This window comes from Phodopus roborovskii, unplaced genomic scaffold (assembly GCF_943737965.1).
Source record: "Phodopus roborovskii unplaced genomic scaffold, PHOROB, whole genome shotgun sequence".
NCBI lineage: Eukaryota > Metazoa > Chordata > Mammalia > Rodentia > Cricetidae > Phodopus > Phodopus roborovskii.
This window is the reverse complement of record NW_026125295.1, coordinates 13329262-13347318: the sequence shown is the minus strand read 5'-3', so window position 1 is coordinate 13347318 and position 18057 is coordinate 13329262. Positions and strand designations below refer to the sequence as shown.

General features: G+C 41.2%; 2 protein-coding genes across 3 annotated transcripts in view; one reads left to right on the top strand and one right to left on the bottom strand.

Annotated features, from left to right (window-relative positions):
- Positions 1 to 18057, top strand: part of Impdh2 (inosine monophosphate dehydrogenase 2) — a 134829-nt gene that overhangs the window by 49179 nt on the left and 67593 nt on the right. The gene's annotated exons all lie outside the window — the stretch shown is intronic.
- Positions 1 to 18057, bottom strand: part of Arih2 (ariadne RBR E3 ubiquitin protein ligase 2) — a 59127-nt gene that overhangs the window by 10213 nt on the left and 30857 nt on the right. Inside the window, exons 4-8 of the mRNA XM_051204060.1 lie at positions 5746 to 5813; positions 2973 to 3036; positions 1834 to 1984; positions 603 to 724; positions 132 to 241 (exon numbers count right to left, since the gene is read on the bottom strand). Of these exons, the coding sequence (XP_051060017.1) occupies positions 132 to 241; positions 603 to 724; positions 1834 to 1984; positions 2973 to 3036; positions 5746 to 5813 (515 nt within the window). The remainder of the gene's footprint in view (positions 1 to 131; positions 242 to 602; positions 725 to 1833; positions 1985 to 2972; positions 3037 to 5745; positions 5814 to 18057) is intronic.

The window sequence follows — 18057 nt, the reverse complement described above, 5'->3', positions numbered from 1 at the left end:
AATGTGGACACTAGGAGCAGAGTACTCTTCCAGAACCTCTCTCCCAACCCTGACGTCACACACAGCAACAGAGTTGTTTGGAGGAAGATGGGCTATGAGCCCACGACTTCTCAGCACCCACTCCCTCTTACCAGAAGACCTCGTTGCATCGATTGCACTGCACTCGGCGAGCTCTGGGCTCTTGTACCCGAATAACCATGGGGCAGTCTGCACCAGGGCAAAGCTGGAGCTGGTAATGACTCTGTGAACACAAAGGGAAATGATGTTCTAATGCTTCTGCTCTTCTAGCTGAGAACCTGCTTCAAACAAAGATCTGGCTTTTCTGGCCCCACAGCCTTTATTATAAATAAATTATGTGTCTATAAGTGGGGAGCAGGTAGATATGTGCATGAGTGCAGGTGCCTAAAAGGCCAGAAGAGGGTGTTAGATACCCTGGAGCTGGAGTTACAGAGGGCACATGAGTGCTGGGAACTAACTCAGGTCCCCTTCAATATTCTAAACTGCTAAGCCATTTCTCCAGCCCCAACACCTATGGCAGCTGTGATTACACTGTGTAAGGTAGGCTCAGGAGGACAGAGGGCAAAAGACAGGGTTGATCATACCTCCACATAGTCCCTAAAGAGGTAGCGCCTGTATTTCTCTCTCAATTCTTCATTGGGAAGCAAGGGAAATACAAAATCCTCTGGTGTTCGGAGCAGACAATCCTGAGCCATACATGAGACTCCTGTTGAACAAAGATAATGTGATGGATAACCAAATTGCAGAAGACATATAAAATATATGCACCCAACAAATTCTAATTTCATATAGGACATCGTTTGTCCAAAATATTTATGAAGAACTTATTCAAAGAGAAATTAACATGTTTTCAATGTAATGTAACAAAGATATTGTACCCAATTACAGCATATCGCATAAGCACCACCAAATAAAATTATAGGGTTGAATGCAGTGGGTCACACCTTTAATAACAGCATTGGGGAGGCAGAGGCAGGGGGATCCCAAAGAGTTTGAGGCCAACTTGGTTTACATAGTGAGACCCAGGTTAGCCTTGAACTCCTGATGTTTCTACTTCTTCCTCCCAAATGTTGGGATCACAGGCATGTACCACCATACCCAGGTTAACATACTGAGATTCTGCAGATAACAATGAACATGGTTCTAATTTGTCTTAATATTATCAAGTCACAGAAGAACAAACACTCCTGTAGCTGGTACTAAAATCTAATATAGGTTACGTTGCCCAAGTAACAGTCAAGGGAATCAAAACATGGTAGGCAGTTCAAATGACAGACTTCTTAAAGGTGAGAAAATCCCCTTGTACTCACGCCAGTATCCGTAAAACTATTAATTTCCCCATTTTGCTGGAGACTACAGAGAACTATGTTATTATTTTGACTGGAATTTAGAAACCACCAGACTCTGGGTGGTGGTGGTGCACACCTTTGATCCCAGGGCTTGGGAGGCAGAGGCAGTTGGCTCTCTGTGAGTTCAAGGTGAGTCTGATCTACAGAGCTAGTTCTAGAACAGTTACGGTTGTTCACAGAGAAGCTACCATACTTAACTATAAAAACCTGTCAATCACAGAAAAATTTGCTTAAATATATGAAAGTGCAGAGTGAAAGAAAAATACTGTAAGGCTGGAGAGATGGCTTAGCAGTTAAAAGCACTTACTGCTCTAGAGGAACTGGGTTCCAACCCAGCACCCACATGATGATCACAACCAATCGTAAAACCAGTTCCAGGGGATCCCATGCCCTCTTCTGATTTCAATATCATTAAAACTTGAAAACAAAGATTTGAGAGCCATATTTAAGTTTGGTGCAGACTCACCTACACCAACACCATCCTTGACAAGTACTGAGCAATGCTGCTCCCAGCAGCTTCGGCAAAACTGATGCTGACAGGCCAGAGAGAGTAGGTTTTCCTTCCGCACAAACTGCATACACACTGCACAGTGATGAGGGGGATGGGTTGTGGGGACCTAGAAAGAGATGTAGTCACATAAGCCAAAGACTCACCATCAAATTCAGTCATAAAGGTTCTGAAAGACCGACTTGTAAAGGTTCTTACAGCCCACATTGCAGTTTGTCAAGGGCAGTGGATTTTCCATATGAAAATGCCCAAACTACAAAACAGACTACCTCCTAGGGTGCTCTGATACTTGGCAGAAGACCTGGGTTAGGTTCCCAGCATCCACATGGCAGCCCACACCCATCTGCAGCTCCAGTTTCAGAGGGTTTGATACCCTCTGCTGGCCTCTATTCCCATCAGGCATGCTTATAGTACACAAGTATGCATGCAAGCAAAACACTCATATATGTAAAGTAAAATAAATAGATTGGTTAAAAAAAAAAAAAAAAATCAGGCATGGTAGCACATGCCTTTAATCCCCGCAATCAGGAGGCAAAGGCAGTAGTTTTAGGACAGCCTGGTCTGCAAAATAAACAAATAAACAAATAAAAGATTTTTTTTAAAAAAAGGGGAAAAACAAGGGGACAATTAGGAGCAAAATAAGGAGTCTGGGCATGCTATATAATACAAAACAAAGCTGGTGCTAACACTTCAAGACACAGAGAGCCATGAACATCCAAAGAAGCCTCACTAAAACAAGAGAGACTCAGGACTGGAGAGATGGCTCAGCTGCTGGGAGTACTGGCTGCTCTTGCAGAAAATCCAGGTTCAATTTCCAACATCCACATGGCAGCTCACAACTCTAATTTCAGGGGATCCAATACTTTCACAGACATAAATGCAGGGAAAACAAAAATGCACACAAATAAAAATAAATTATTTTTTAAAATGTTTAACCCAGGCAGTGGTGGTGCACACCTTTTTAATCCTAGCACCCAAGAAACAGAGGCAAGTGGGTCTCTGTGAAACTGAGGCCAGCCTGGTTTCAGGCCAGCTATGGCTACAAAGAGAAACTCTTTCTCAAAAAACCAAAAGACAAACAACCAGGAGATACTTGCATGCTTTGATGGATTGGGCTGAACTCGCGCCTCCACAAGCAGCTGAGCAGAATTAGACCTATACCTAGAAAACAGGAAGGGCAGAAATACAGAAAATCAGAAACTGAAGACATTGTTAACTCTCAATAAAAGTACATGTTGTGCTTGCATTAAAGTACACCCTCCACCTTAACCCTGTCAGCACAATGATCCATGTCTACAATCCTAACACAGTGCAAGTTTGAAGCCAATGTATTCTATATCCTGAGTTTGAGGTTACTGCTAATGGTTTCCTTATTGAACCAAGTTTCCTTTTATCTCAATACAAATGTCAATACAAATGTTCTTTAATTTTTGGGGAGGCAAGGGCAGGAATGTTGGAGACAGGGTTTCACTATGTAGCCCTGGATGTTCTAGAACTCACTATGTAGACTAGGCTGGCCTCAAACTCACTGAGTCTCAGCCTTCCGAGTGCTGGGACTAAAGGTGTTGAGTCACCACCGCCTGGTTGTTTTTTGAGACAGGGTTTCTTTGTGTAACAGCTCAAGCTGTTCTGGAACTCACTCTGCAGATTATTCTGGCCCTTGTTTGGTTTTTGATACTTCTTTTATGCTTTGCCTGCATGTATGTATGCACATCGCTTACATGCCTAGTGCCATGCAGGGCAGAAGGAGGCACTGGATTCCTTGAATCTAGAGTCAGTTGGAAGCTGACATGTCATGCCAGGAATTGAATCTGGGTCCTGAGAGTGCTCTTAATCACTGACCCACCTCTCCAGCCCTCAAAAGGGTTATTTTGTTTTTGTTTTGACAGAGAAAAGATAAATGTCTTCTGATGAGAAGATAGTATAAAATGCAACCATATTAAATACAAAGCTGAAGAATGCATACAGTATAAGTTTATGTTTATAGAGTTGTAAAATCATAAATAATATATAAAAATATGGGATGAGGATGGAGCTCAGTTAGAGTACTTGCTTAGCATACACAAGATACTGGGTTTGATGCCTGGCACTACATTACCCTTGGTGGCACATGTATGTAATTTCAGTACTCAAGAGAAAGAAACAGAAGGAGTTACTATGTCCAACCTGAAGATTATTTTTATTGTCAGGACTTGGGGATTCCACTGCTATTGACTTGTAGGAAAAGCCCAGAGGGGCTGCCAAACTTCATAGTTTATGCAGTAGTACTCTATCCCCAAATAATTATCCACTAGAGTCAGGCCTAGCGATCACTGATCTGTATTCTCAGGTATTTCAGCTGCAAGGACAGGCAGATCACAAGTTAAAGGCAAGCCTAGGCTACAAAGAAACTTAGGGCACCTAGATGACTTAGCAAAATACTATTTCAAAATAAAGGGTAAATAAAGTAGGGCCGGGGATACAGTTCAATGGAAAGCACTTTGGTAACAAACACATCAAGAGTTAAAGATAGCTGGAGAGATGGCTCAGAGGTCCTGAATCCAATTCCCAGCAACCACATGGTGACTCACAACCATCTCCAATGGGATCTGATGCCCTCTTCCAGGATGCAGATGCATAAGCAGATAGAGCACCATATACATAAAATAAATGATTTTTTTGAGACAGGGTTTCTCTGAACAGCCTTGGTTGTGCTGAAACTCACTCTAGACCAGGGTGGCCTCAAACTCACAGAGATCTGCGATTAATGGTGCCCAACCACCACCTGAGAAAGTAAGTAAATCTTGAGAGAGAGAGAGAGAGAGAGAGAGAGAGAGAGAGAGAGAGAGAGAGAGAGAGAGAGAGAGAGAGAACATCCCAAAATGTCAACAACAATCACAATGGGGGGGGGGCAGACATTGAAGGATAATAGGGACAATTTCATCTCCCCTTTACTGAGATTAAATTGGACATCTTAACTTCTTGAACATCTTACCTGTCCAGGATCTATCTATTCTAGCTAGTTTTTGTAAATCTGACACACAGTCACTGGAGAGAAACCTCTAGAAACTGAGGCAATCTTTCCACTGAACATCTTACCTATCTATCCAAGGTACATGCTGACTAATTTTTATGCCAATTTAATACAAGCTAGAGTCATCAGAGAGGAGGGAACCTTGACTGAGAAAATGCTTCCATAAGATCAGGCTGTAGGCCTGGCATGGTAGTACATACTTTTGATCCAGGCGCTCAGAGACAGGTCAATTCTTTGGGTTCAAGGACGGCCTGGTCTACATCTTGAATTCCAAGACAGAGCCATGTAATAGCTTTCTCAAAACAAAACCAAAACCAAAAGACTGGGCTGTGGGCAAGCCTGTAGGGCATTTTCTTCTTAATTGGTGACAGTGAGGGCCCAGCTCATTATGTGTTTTGCCACCCCTGGGTTTGTGGTTCGGGTGCTACACTCTATAGAGCTAGTTCCAGGTCAGGCTCCAAAGCAATACAGAGAAACCCTGTCTTGGGGGGGGGGGCAGTAAAATAACATCTTTCATCATGGTCTCTGTATTCTGTATCAGCTCTTGCCTTCAGGTTCCCTGCCAGGTGTGTATACTCATGCTGGCTTTCCTCAATGGACTGCAATTCAGGATATGCAGCCAAATAAACCCTTTTCTCTCCAAGCTGCTTTAATTATGGTGTTTCATCACAGCAACAGAAAAGTAACTAATACACAAGAGTTTTAGAATTCTAGAACTCTAACACACACACACACACACACACACACACACACACACACACACACACAAATATACTCCAAAATGTCAACAAAATCACAGCAGATAGGCAGAGAAGTATATTATGGGCAATTTTATCTCCTTTCCCCACACATCTTACCTGTCCAGAATCTCTGAGACTTGCCAGTGGAAATTAACTAATATAAGTTTTGCAACTGAATGAGATACCTGTAAGAAATAACAACAAAAAACAACGAATTTTAACTGTAGTTTCTCATAGTGCTCTATAGTTTGAGAATGCGTGTGTGTGTGTGTGTGTGTGTATGTATATAATGTCCACATTCTTTCTCATAGTTGCATGCTTTGTCTTTTAAATTTCTTGTATTAGTTATTTTATACATCTCTTGTTCATTGTTTTTATTAATGTTTACTACAAAAAAAAATTTAGAAACTCTCACTGGAAACTGAACCAAAACCATCCCCTTTATAGTAATTAAAAATGTTGCTGGGTGGTAATGGCCCATGCCTTTAATTCTAGTCCTTGGGAGACAGAGGAATCTAAGCCAGCCTGAGCTCCACAGTAATTTCCAAGACAGCCAGAACTATATATTGAGACCTTGAAGACTATATATTGAGTCTTGAAGAAGGAAAAAAGTGATATCCAACATAAGCAAGAGGGCTTCCCAAATGGGTTCCCAAATGTGACATATGTTCTCACATGTGCTATCCTGAGGCTACACACAAAGTATACTTCGAGTTAGGACTAGCAATACATCTCCAGGCTTTGACTTCTTGACTTATACTCCATAAACACAAAATAAAGAATTTTAGGCCAGATTATCGGTAGCACAACATTTTAATCTCAGCAGGTGAATTTGTGATTTTAAGACCAACTGGATCTACAAATTGGAAGTTTCTGGCCAGTCAGTGCTACATAGTGAGCCCCTGTCTCAAAATAAAAGCTGGGCACAGTGGTACATGCTTTTAATCTTGGGACTAAGGAGGTAGAGGTAGGCAGATCACTGCTATACACAGTACGTACTCAAGACTAGCCAAGGCTACACAGTGAGACCCCGCCTCAAATAAATAAACAAATAAATAATCTAAAACCAGTTTTGTTATTGTTGTTGCTGTTTTGGTTTTTCTTTTCTTTTCCCCTTTGGTTTTTTCAGGGTTTCTCTGAGGCTTTGGAGGCTGTCCTGGAACTAGCTCTTGTAGACCAGGCTGGTCTCACAGAGATCTCCTTGCCTCTGCCTGCTAGGTTCAAAGGCATGTGCTACCAATGCCAGGTTGCTGTTTTGGTTTTTAAAGACAGGATTTCTCTGTATAGCTAGACTTAGCTATCCTGGAACTTGCTCTATAGATGAGGCTGGCCTCAAACTCAGAGATCCACCTGTCTCTGCCTCCCAAACTCTGACTAAAAGCATGCACCCCCATGATAGGCTTAAAAATCAATTTTAAATCTGTGGATTCACAAAATCCAAAAAGCCCCAGTTGGGAGACATTGTAAAGATTTGTTGTTAATCTTTCTGGCTTCTACGTAATGTAAAAGGTGACAGAAGCTACCAAATCTACAGTGAATTCTTCCACTAAGTTATCTGTAGAAATAAGATATTAGAAATAACTTATATGCTGCAATGGGCAACAATGTAGTTAGTGAAAAGAGTAGTGAAGAATAGTACAGTTACTGACACAGAAAGGTTTTACTTTTTTGAGAGGGTGTCTTGAATATCCTAGGCTTATCTTAAGCTAGCTATAAGGTTAAGGGTGAGCTTGGATTTCTGATCCTCCTACCTTCACTTCCTCAGTTCTGGTATTACAGATGCACGCCACAATGTCCAGTTTATGCTTGGGGCTTTGTATATGATAGGCAAGCACTCAACAGAGTATACTGACTGCCCTACAAGTTTACATTTCAATAATAGGTCAAAGAAGCAAGTAACAATGTAGCATTTGCTTGTTAGGGGACATAATTATATTAGGTGGAAAGTAAACCAGTCACAAAACATTGTGTCAAGACAAGGGTGGGAGCCAAAGATTTGGAGTCCTAGATCAGTTTTCCCAAAGGAAGCATAGGACAACATTCAGGTTCTACTAAATACATGAAAGGCCAGTAGATACCTCAGGATACAGACATAACTCTGATCTGGGGCAGAGTCTGGCAGCTACCTTTAAGATAGTCCTACCTAGTTCACAGAGACAAGCTTCAGTAGGGAAGACATAATAATCAAAATAGGATTCCCCAGGTTTGGAGCTCAAGTCATCCGAGACTAAATAAGGCATATCCTAGAACAACATCACTACTTGAGGCCATTCAATTAGTGAGTGCCTTTCTCAATCACAAGCCATATACATCTGGAGAAAACCAAGGATGCAAGCAAGCTAGCTGATTTCACTTGGGGAAGGGGTTCCTACTACCCATCCATGAAAGGGAAGACTGCATATTGTTTAATTGTTTTCTTACTGAGGCCCATGGAGACGTTTGGCCAAAGTTCCTAAATCATGGATAGTAATGTCTTTTAAACTTTTGCCATAATTCATCTCAACAGACCATTATCAACAAAGTAAAGTGACATACCAGTTATTTTAAATATTAGCAGCTGCATAAATACAGCTGTTGGGTACAAATTTTTGTTTGGCCTAGAAGATTCTATGTAATACAGGCTTCCAACTCAGAGAGATCCACCTGTCTGCCCTGTGAGTACTGACATTAGGGATGTGTGCCACCATGCTGTGTTACCCTCTTCCCCCTTACCGGTTCTCACTATGTATCGATGTAGCCCATGCTGGTTCAAACTTGTGATCCATGGTGGTTTGAGAAAAAAATGGCTCCCAAAGAGAATGGCAATATTAGGAGGTGCGGCTTCACTGGAGGAAGTATGTCACTACAAAAGCAGGCTTTTATGTGCAATCCACACCCAGTGTCTCAGATCACTTCCTGTTGCCTGTGATTCAAGATGTAAGGACTCTTGGCTCCTGCTCTAGCACCATGTCTGCCTATATGCTGCCTTACTTCCCGACATGATGATAATGGACTTTGAACTGTGAGTCACCTCAATGAAATGTTTTCCTATATAGAGTTCCCATAGTCATGATGTCTCCTCGAATTAGAAACTTCAATAAGACAGGACCCTTTGCGTTAGCCTACCATGTACTGGGATTATGGTGTGTTCCACCACACCTAATTTACAAACACTTGAACCATGATCCTCAGCTTTAGCCTCCTGAGTGCTGACTACCAATGTGCAACCTTGTTCAACCACATCAACTGCTTTTTACTCTGACTTCCATTTTATTTGTAGCTAAAGATAACCTTGAACCCTCCTGTTTCCTGGAATCACAGGTATGGACCACCATACCTAGCTGTTCTGATTTCTATATCTTATACAGTGGGCGTGAACCCAGCAAATACACTAAAATCACCACAGATGACTTAGGTGAAAACTTAAAGCTAAGAAAAGGGGTCAGTGTTGGCCTGCTCAATTCCATAAAGTCCATACAACTGGACCAAAAATAGATACTCATTCAATAATGGTGATTAGTTAATAATGTATGTGTGCTCATGTGTATGTGTATACACATACTCAGGTCACATGACAACTAGAGGCATCAGTCTTGTTCCTTTTTTTGGGACCAGGTTTTTGGTTGTTTGCATCTTAATACACCAGGCTAGCTGGCCTTTAAGCAATTGATTCTTCTTCTGCCTCCACCTGTGTTATTTCAATGTGTGGTTATAGGTATGAGCTACCAAGTCTGGTTTTACATGGTTTTGGGATCTAAACTCAGGTCCTCACACTTTTGAAGCAGTACCTTACCCACTGAATCCAACACCACACATTGTTATTAATCTGTGGGTTTTCAAAACAAATTTTGCAGGGGCTGGAGAGATGGCTTAGAGGCCAAGAGCATTGGCTGCTCTTTTAGAGGTCCTGAGTTCGGTTCCCAGAAACCAACCAAATGGTTGTGCACAACCACTTGTAATGAGATCTGGTGCTCTCTTCTGGCCCGCTGACAGAACACTGTATACATAATGAATAAAGCTTTACAAAAAAGAATTTATACTTAGTCTGATACCTTGTTTTCAACAACACTAATAGCCACAAAACATCAGAATTAACATAAGAGGAAGAGCTCACACTAACAAGAAGCTCTGTTGATGCCAAGAATGTGCTAACTAGAAGTCTGTGTATATTCCAGCAGTTTAGTCTTGGTAAGGAAAGAGACTAGGGTCTAGAGAGATGTCTCTAGAGTTAAGAGTACTTGCTGCTCTTGCAGAGGACTTAGGTGTATTTTCTCACTCACTATGGTTGATAACTGCCAATAACAAGTTTCAGGGGCTCTGACATCCATGAACTCCAGCTGGGTGGTAGCAGATTACTCGTTTAATCCTAGCTCTAGGGAGGCAGAGGCAGACAGATCTCTGAGAGTTCAAGGCCAGTCTAGTCTACAGAGTGAGTACCAGAACAAGCTTCAAAGCTACACAGAGAAACCCCGTCAAGGAAAACACACACCCACTTGTAGCAGGTGCTAATGTGATTCTCAATTTGTCTGTGAGGTTTAAGAAAAGTGACTGTTATGTCCACAGTTTGCAGACACTATGAATCTGATGGAATTCTGAAAACACTAATTCATGGAAAACATGGCAAGACTGGACCTCATCCAGAAAGCACACAAGGAGAATCTTTATCAGTGGTTCTCAACCTTCCTAACACTTAGATCCTTTAACAGAGGTCACCATGTTGTGATGACCCCAACCATAAAATTATCTCATTGCTACTTCATAACTAATTTTTCTACTGTTATAACTCACCATGTAAATTAAATATTTGTGTTTTCCTATGGTCTTATGCAACTCCTATGACAGGATTGACTGAACCCAAAGGGGTCACAAATCATAGGTTGAGAACTGCTGATCTATAAGAAGCCAATATGGAAGAGGACAAGCTGTGAGTAATACTTTACAAGAATTAGTTTAAAGGTGGTCTTGGGGAGGGCAGTCTCCACAAAAATCAAGGTCATAAGAGTGACCTGATTATACTCCTTCAAGCCCTCCTTCCACACATCTGTTTCCCCAGAGGAAATAATGCTTCCTTGAGACAGCTTCACTTCCTGGCCAGCAACAAACCTTGTGGAAGAATTTAAGCCATATTAAATATAAACATCAGCCTCAGTTTAAACAGGTGGATTTTCTCATGAATCAACTAGTATACATACCAATGCTTTTTAATATTCCAAGAGTGCAGCAATTTATTCCAAACCCTTTAAAAGTCATTCCCTAGGGGGCTGGAGAGAGAACTCAACTGTTAGAGGTACTTGTTCTCATAGAGGACCTAGGTTCCAGTCCCACCATCCAAAATCCTGGTTCACAAACACTTATAATTCTAGTTCCAGGGATCTGACACTCTCTTCTGACCTCTTAGGAGAACCACACACACACACACACACACACACACACACATATGTAACATATACATGCACACACATCTTTAAGAAAATCTTTTTTAAAACTGGAATTGTATGTATGTATGTATGTATGTATGTATGTATGTATGTATGTATGTATGTATGTATGTATGTATGTGTTTTCTCATTATGTAACCCTAGCTGGCCTTGAATCTATACAACTCCACATGCCTCTGATGAGAGGAAGGGCCTGTGCACTGTGTCCTGCTTTTGCTGTTGTGGTTTTGTTTTGTTGAGGCTGGCCAGAAACTCAGAGAGATGAGCTTGCTTCTGCATCTCAAGTGTTACTCTATGATATAAAGTCTCATGTAGCCCAGGCTGGTCTAATCCCTACATAGCTGAGGATGGCCTGAGCTCCTGGACATCCTGCTTCTACCTCCCAAATGCTAGGACTGCAGGCATCTCCACCACAGCTGATTTGTGTGATACTGGAGGTCACCATCAGCTTTCAGGAATGCTAGATACTTACTAAGCTACACCCTCAGCCCCAAACTAGATGTTTACTTAGTATTATTCTATTATTATTTATTACTATGTAACCAGTAACTGTGTAGGAATGACAAGGGTGTCAGTTATTATTGAATAACAAACCAACCATCCCTAAACTAGAGAAACAAAACCTAAACACTTCAGCAAATAAGGTAATAAAAGCACACTACCTGAATTTGGCATCACAGTCAATATTAAGAAAGTAGCATGAAAGCTGGAGAGATGGCTCAGAGGTTAAGAGCTGCTCTTCCAGAGAACCTGAGTTCAATTCCCAGAAACCACGTGGTGGCTCAGAACCATCTGTAATAGGATTTGACTCCCTCTTCTGGCTTGCAGGCACAACAGTGTATATATAATAAATAAATTAACGCTGAGTTTAAGGCTAGGCTGGTCTACAAAGCTAGTTCCAGGACAGTCAAGGCTTACAAAAAGAAATCCTGTCTTGAAAACAAACAAGGAAAGGAAGGAAGGAAGGAAGGAAGGAAGGAAGGAAGGAAGGAAGGAAGGAAGGAAGGAAGACCCACAATGGCAGTATCAGGAAACAGGATTTGATTTACGAAATTTTTAGAGGCAAAATCGAAGAGAAAACAGTAGTTGGGGCTAAATGTGGGGACTGACTACAGACACAATGAACTTTTGGAGTGATGGAAATGTTTCAACGTTGGGAGTTGTGGCAGGGTGTGGAGGTCCATGCCCTTGATTCCAGGACTCAAGAGACAGAGGCAGGCAGATCTTTGTGAGTTTCAAGCCAGCCTGGTCTACATAGTGAAACTTGGTCTCAAGAAACAAAGCAATACAAGGATTCTGGTAATTGCTAAACAGATGTATAAATTAAAACATGTAATGGAATGTTTTAAATTGGATGAAAATATTCCTATATGAAAGTTTCTATAAAGCAAAGCTGGGCATGATAGCTCATAGTATTTAGGAGGCGGAGGCTGAGGCTAGCTTGAACTACATAAGTGAGTACCAAGCCTGCCAGGGCTTCATGTAAAGCCCATTTAAAAAAAAAAAAAAGGCTTGGTGGTTGTGGTGTGCACCTTTAATCTCAGCAATCAGGAATCAGAGGCAGGCAGATCTCTTTGAAGCTGAGGACAGCCTGATCTACAGAGTGACTTTCAGGACAGCTAGGGCTACACAGAGAAACCCTGTCTCAAAAACCCCAAACAAACCAAAAAACAAAATAGTCTCAATAAAGTAGATCAAACAAACAAAAAGTAAAACAACATAGTGCATACCTACAGCACCAGCAGGAAGTCAGCGGATCAGGAAGAGTTCAAAATCATGATTACATAGCAAGTTCAAGACCAGCGTAGGCTGCATAAGACCTTGTCTCAAAAACAAATCAGCAATATAAAAACTAGTTGGGCCCCTGAGAGACTAGTAAAAGCAAATGATCAACAGCCAAGCTTCAAGAACTAAAGTCAATCCCTGAAAACCATGGTGGAAGGAAAGACTGTCCTCAAATTTCATAGGTGAACTCACACATACATCACACACAACAATAATAAATAAAACTAAGAGAAATGTTCAGGAAAAGAATAAGGCATAACTACACATGTGGGGATATCTTGTTTGTATGACAAATAAAGCTTGCCTGAAGATAAGAGGGTGGAGCTAGCCATTAGCTAACAGGAAGTGAGATGGCTGGGTAGAGAATATAGGCAGGATGAGACAGGTACTTGGGTCTCTTTTCAGTAGAGGTAAGGTCTCTTGTGGTTGGCTCTTTTACTTCTCTGACCTTTCAGCATTTACCCTGATAGCTGACTCCAGATTTTTATTACTAAGACCTATTAGAACTTGTGTTACACACATTTCAATTTTTTCATAATAAAAGTTATAAGACAGATCTTAACTGTGGAACTAGAAATTACTCATAGTGCTAATTCCTATCCAGGAAAAGATGACCTGGTCAGCAGGCTGCTACCTCAGAACACCCCCCACAGAACAGTCTACATAACTGTATTTAGCTGCTTAATAATATTTGGCTGGGAAAAATAATATTTTTTTCCCAGACAGGGTTTCTTTGTGTAGTCCTGGCTATCCTGGAACTCACTCTGTAGACCAGGCTGGTCTCAAACTCAGAGAAACACCTGCCTCTGCCTCCCAAGTGCTGGGTGGGATCTCTTCCAGTTGTTTAATAATGTCATGCCTGGCTGTGCCGACCTATCTTTTAAAAAATATTTTAAAATTTACACTTATGTATAAATGTTCTGCATGTAAACCTGCAGGCCAGAAGAGAGCACCAGATCTCATTATAGATGGTTCTGAGTCACCATGTGGTTGCTGGGAATTGAACTCAGGACCTCTAGAAGAGCAGCCAGGGCTCTCAACCCATGAGCCATCTCCCCAATCCTATTACTTACTTTTAAAGTATGGTACTGAGTCTATGAGGGAAGATGAGAAATAAGAGGATCATGGCTAGTTTACACAGAACAACAGAAATCTACCAGATACTTGGTTGACTACAGTGATGATGCCTATGGGACCGCTGATGTTAAAGCTACAGGTGGTAAGATAGCAATGTGCACTCCTGAATACCAAAACAGAGAAGCTGACAAATGCACAGGGAGAGATACAAGGAAAGATTAGGACTTCCCCCAAAGGCAGTGGTTCCAGCCCTGCAGACATAGCTAGTTAAAGGGTCTCCCACTAACTACAACCGGTGTGCTATCAGAGGACACTGTCGGCATTCTCACTGGAGAGCAAGGCCTCATCAATGCACACAGAGCTGCTTTTACGTTTGGCTCCATCTATATGTCCCTAAGGTATACAGTCTCCTTTGCCATCTGCTTCTATGTTCATTCCTTTTACTTTTTCCCAGGGTGTCCACAGCATACATCACCCCAGGATCAATAAATGTATCCCTGGCGTACTCAATAACAGCTAAGCAGAATTATCATTACAAACACATTTTACTTAAATGGCATTCAAAAAGGAACTTGCACTTCTATATCTTAACAAGAAAAATAACTTAATCATTTGTTTGTTTTTTTTTTTTTTTTTTTTTTTTGGAGAAAGGGTCCAGGTCCCCTGGGATTAATGGCAAGTACTACAAACCCTGGCCTAGTTTTGATTTTTTTTTTTTTTTTTTTTTTTTTTTTTTTTTGAGACAAAGTCTAAGTATCTACTCTAAGCTACTCTGAACTCACATGAATCTTCCAGATGCTGGGATTGCAAGCAAGGAGCTATGACATCTGGAGTACATTTTTACTTACAACCTTCAAAATTCAAACTCTCTCTTATGATTTTATTTAAAGCACTGATTTTTATTTTTCTAAAAGTTTACCTGGACATCCCTGCACTGGAACAGCAGAGACAGACCTCTGTGTGTTCAAGACCAACCTGGTCTATATATTGAGTTCCAGGACAGCCAGGACTACCCAGTGAAGAGAGCAATGGCCAGGAGGACAAGCACAATCTTGTCCACCACCACAAGGACTGGAGACATGGCTCAGTGGTTAAGAGCAGGGGGCCTAATTCAATTCACAGCACCACATGGTGGGTTTGAAACTGTCTCTAACTTGAGTTTTTTTATTCTGGAACTGGTGCACATGTAGAGGTCAGAAGACAATCTGTGAAGTCAGTTACCTACTTTTACTTTTCTTTCTTTTAAGACAGGGTCTCACAATGTAGCTCTGGCTATTCTGAAACTCAATATGTAGATTAGGTTTGCCTCTCACAGAGATCCAAAAGCCTCTGCTTTCCAAGTATTATACCACCAAGCCCAGTTAATTTTACTTTAAAGTTGATTCCATGAATCAAACTTGGGTGGTGCAGGTTTATGTAGCAAAGCATACCCAATGACAATCTTGCCAGTCCTGTTCTTTGCATTAAATTTTATTTTATGGCTGGGCAAAGTTGATGCACACCTTTAATCCCAGAAGCAGTCGGACCTCTCTGAGTTGAGGCCAGCCTAGTCTACAGAGCAATTTCAAGGACAGCCAGGGCAACACAGAGAAACTGTCTCAAAAAAACAAACTAAGATATTTTGGTCTTGAATCCTTCCTTTGTTAGCATATGTGTCTATATACCACTTGTATGAATGGTGCCCAAGGAGTCCAGAAGAGGCATCAGACCCCCTGGAATTGGAGTTACAAAGGGCTGCCACGTAGGTGCTGGGAACTGAATTGAATCCAGGATCCCTAGAAGGGTATTCAGGGTTTTTAAAAAGCTGAGTCAAATCTCCAGCCCATGTCTGTTTGTGACATAAGATTTGTTATAGAGTTTTCTGCCTGATGGCAAGACTAGAACTTGATATGTAGACTGGATGGCCTTGAATGTACTCTGATTCTTTTGCTTCTGCCTTGTGAGTGCTGAGATAAAGGAGTATGTCACCATATTTAGCTACTACTTTAATAATTTTAAACAAAGTTAACTGATTACACATTGTGAATTGTTGTAAAAGGTAACATTCTCTCTCTCTACTATAATCTATGTGACCAAGCCTTCTAAGATATTTCATTGAATGTTTTGCTACCAATTTGCCAGCTCTTCAAATGTCATCTAACACATTGGTTCCTAAACCTTACTCAGTGTGAACACACAAACACATCAAAATCAAGAACCCTTTCTTTCTCATTTGAGCAGGGAAAAAACTACGACTCAGGACAGGAAGAAGGAAGCCAGCACTGGCCCTTCACTGCAGAGTAAAAATAAGGCAGCTGGAGAGAGGGTTCAGTGGAGAAAGTGCTTGCCAAGCAAGTATGAAGACCAGAGTTTGGATCCCCAATGCCCTTTTAAGTGCAGAGCAGGCTTAGTAGCCTATCTGTACTCCCAACATACTCAAGAGGACCACGGATAGGATCCCCATAGTAAGCTCTGGGTTCAAAGACCCTGACTTACTATAATAGAGAGCCATTAGGAAGAATACCTGGACTCCTTGTCTCCACAGAAATGCACATGAATGCACCCAATGTCTGCCCATACATACTTTGAACATGCATGCATATATGAACACACCACAGATGAGGAAAAGAAAAAAGGGTAGACATGCATTCAATTTTCTGGGTGGCCTGAAGAGCTTTATTATAGAATCAAAGATGGAGTTAGAGCAGAAATCGGGTATAGTTTGTATTTCCTGCTTTTCTTCATTTTCCCCCTGACCCTCAATACAATAACAAGATGATGGGATGTTAATGGGTACCTTCCTTCCGGCTTGAAGGAGGTGAGGTCACTTCTGTTGTCATTTACCCTACCCAATACTCTACATTTCCCTACAGCCTCAATCCAATACAGCATCTCCAGAGCCTTCTTTCAGAAAACATTTAGCTACACATGTCAAAAAGAATTGTTTGTAAGCACCAGGACTCCCCAAAAGTAACAGGCAAACATCTATCATCCTTTTTAGTCTGTATTTGTAAAGGAAATTGAGTTATCTCCTTAACACAGACTTTCAAGTATGTTCAGCAGTTACCACTTGGTGACACTGTGTTACAGAGGTATCTAAAATAGGCAGCAATAGGAGAGTCAAGTTTCCCTTTCTGATTTTAAAGAACTGGTAAACATGTCACTCAATTTTATTCCTGCTTCCTAAGCAAGGTTAAGGGAATGAAGAGCAGAGACCACAGGGAAATTCAATATTTAGGTATATAATATTAAGATTTCCTCACCGAGATGTAATGACATCCATACAAATACTTTAGTGGCTATTACCAGCAAGTGGTTCCAATCAGGGCTAACAACACAGAAGCCTACAGCCTTAGCATTTCCTAAGATGTTCTACAGCAGTGGTTGAGAACATACCTAATGCTTAACGCAGTTTCTCATGTTGTGGTGACCCCAGCCATAAAATGTAGCCTTTTATGGAGAAAGTGTGTTACTGGGGGTGGGCTTTGAGCTTTCAAAAAGCCCATTCCAAGCACAGAGTCTCTTTCTTCCTGTGGTCTGCAGATCAGGATGTAGAACTCTCAACTAATTCTCCAGCATCATGTTTGCCTGTGTGCCGCCAGGCTTCCCTAATTGATAATAATGAACTAAACATCTGAAACTGTAAGCAAGCCCCCAGTTACATGCTTTCTTTTGTAAGAGCTGCTGTGGTCATGGGGTCTCTTCACAGCAAAAGAACAGTGACTAAGACAGTGACACTTCTGAATCAACAAAGCTTCAATTCAGAGTCTTAAATAAGGCAGGTCCAATAAGCAATTTGGTTCTAGGCATAGAAACTCTGACTAGCTGCCCTATTTGAGGTTTCAATTTTATGCCCTGTATTTTCACCACTAGGTTCTTGAACAGAGAGAATACTTCAGTGAAATTATTTTTCAATCACAAGGTCCAAGTCCACCTCAAGTCTGTTAGTAAATAATACCACAAATTTCTTTCAGAGCTCCCAAATCCCAACATTCTCAAAAATTCAAGCAAGTCATTATTAAAATTTTAGTTGCTAGAGTAAGCATTTGTATCCCTTGCCTACAATGAACTAAAAATACCACAGAAGATAAGTCTTGCTCCTTAAGGAAATTGAAAACAGTGAACATTCAGGGCCTCTCTCTTAAGAGCCAAGTATCTTTGGAAATTCTTA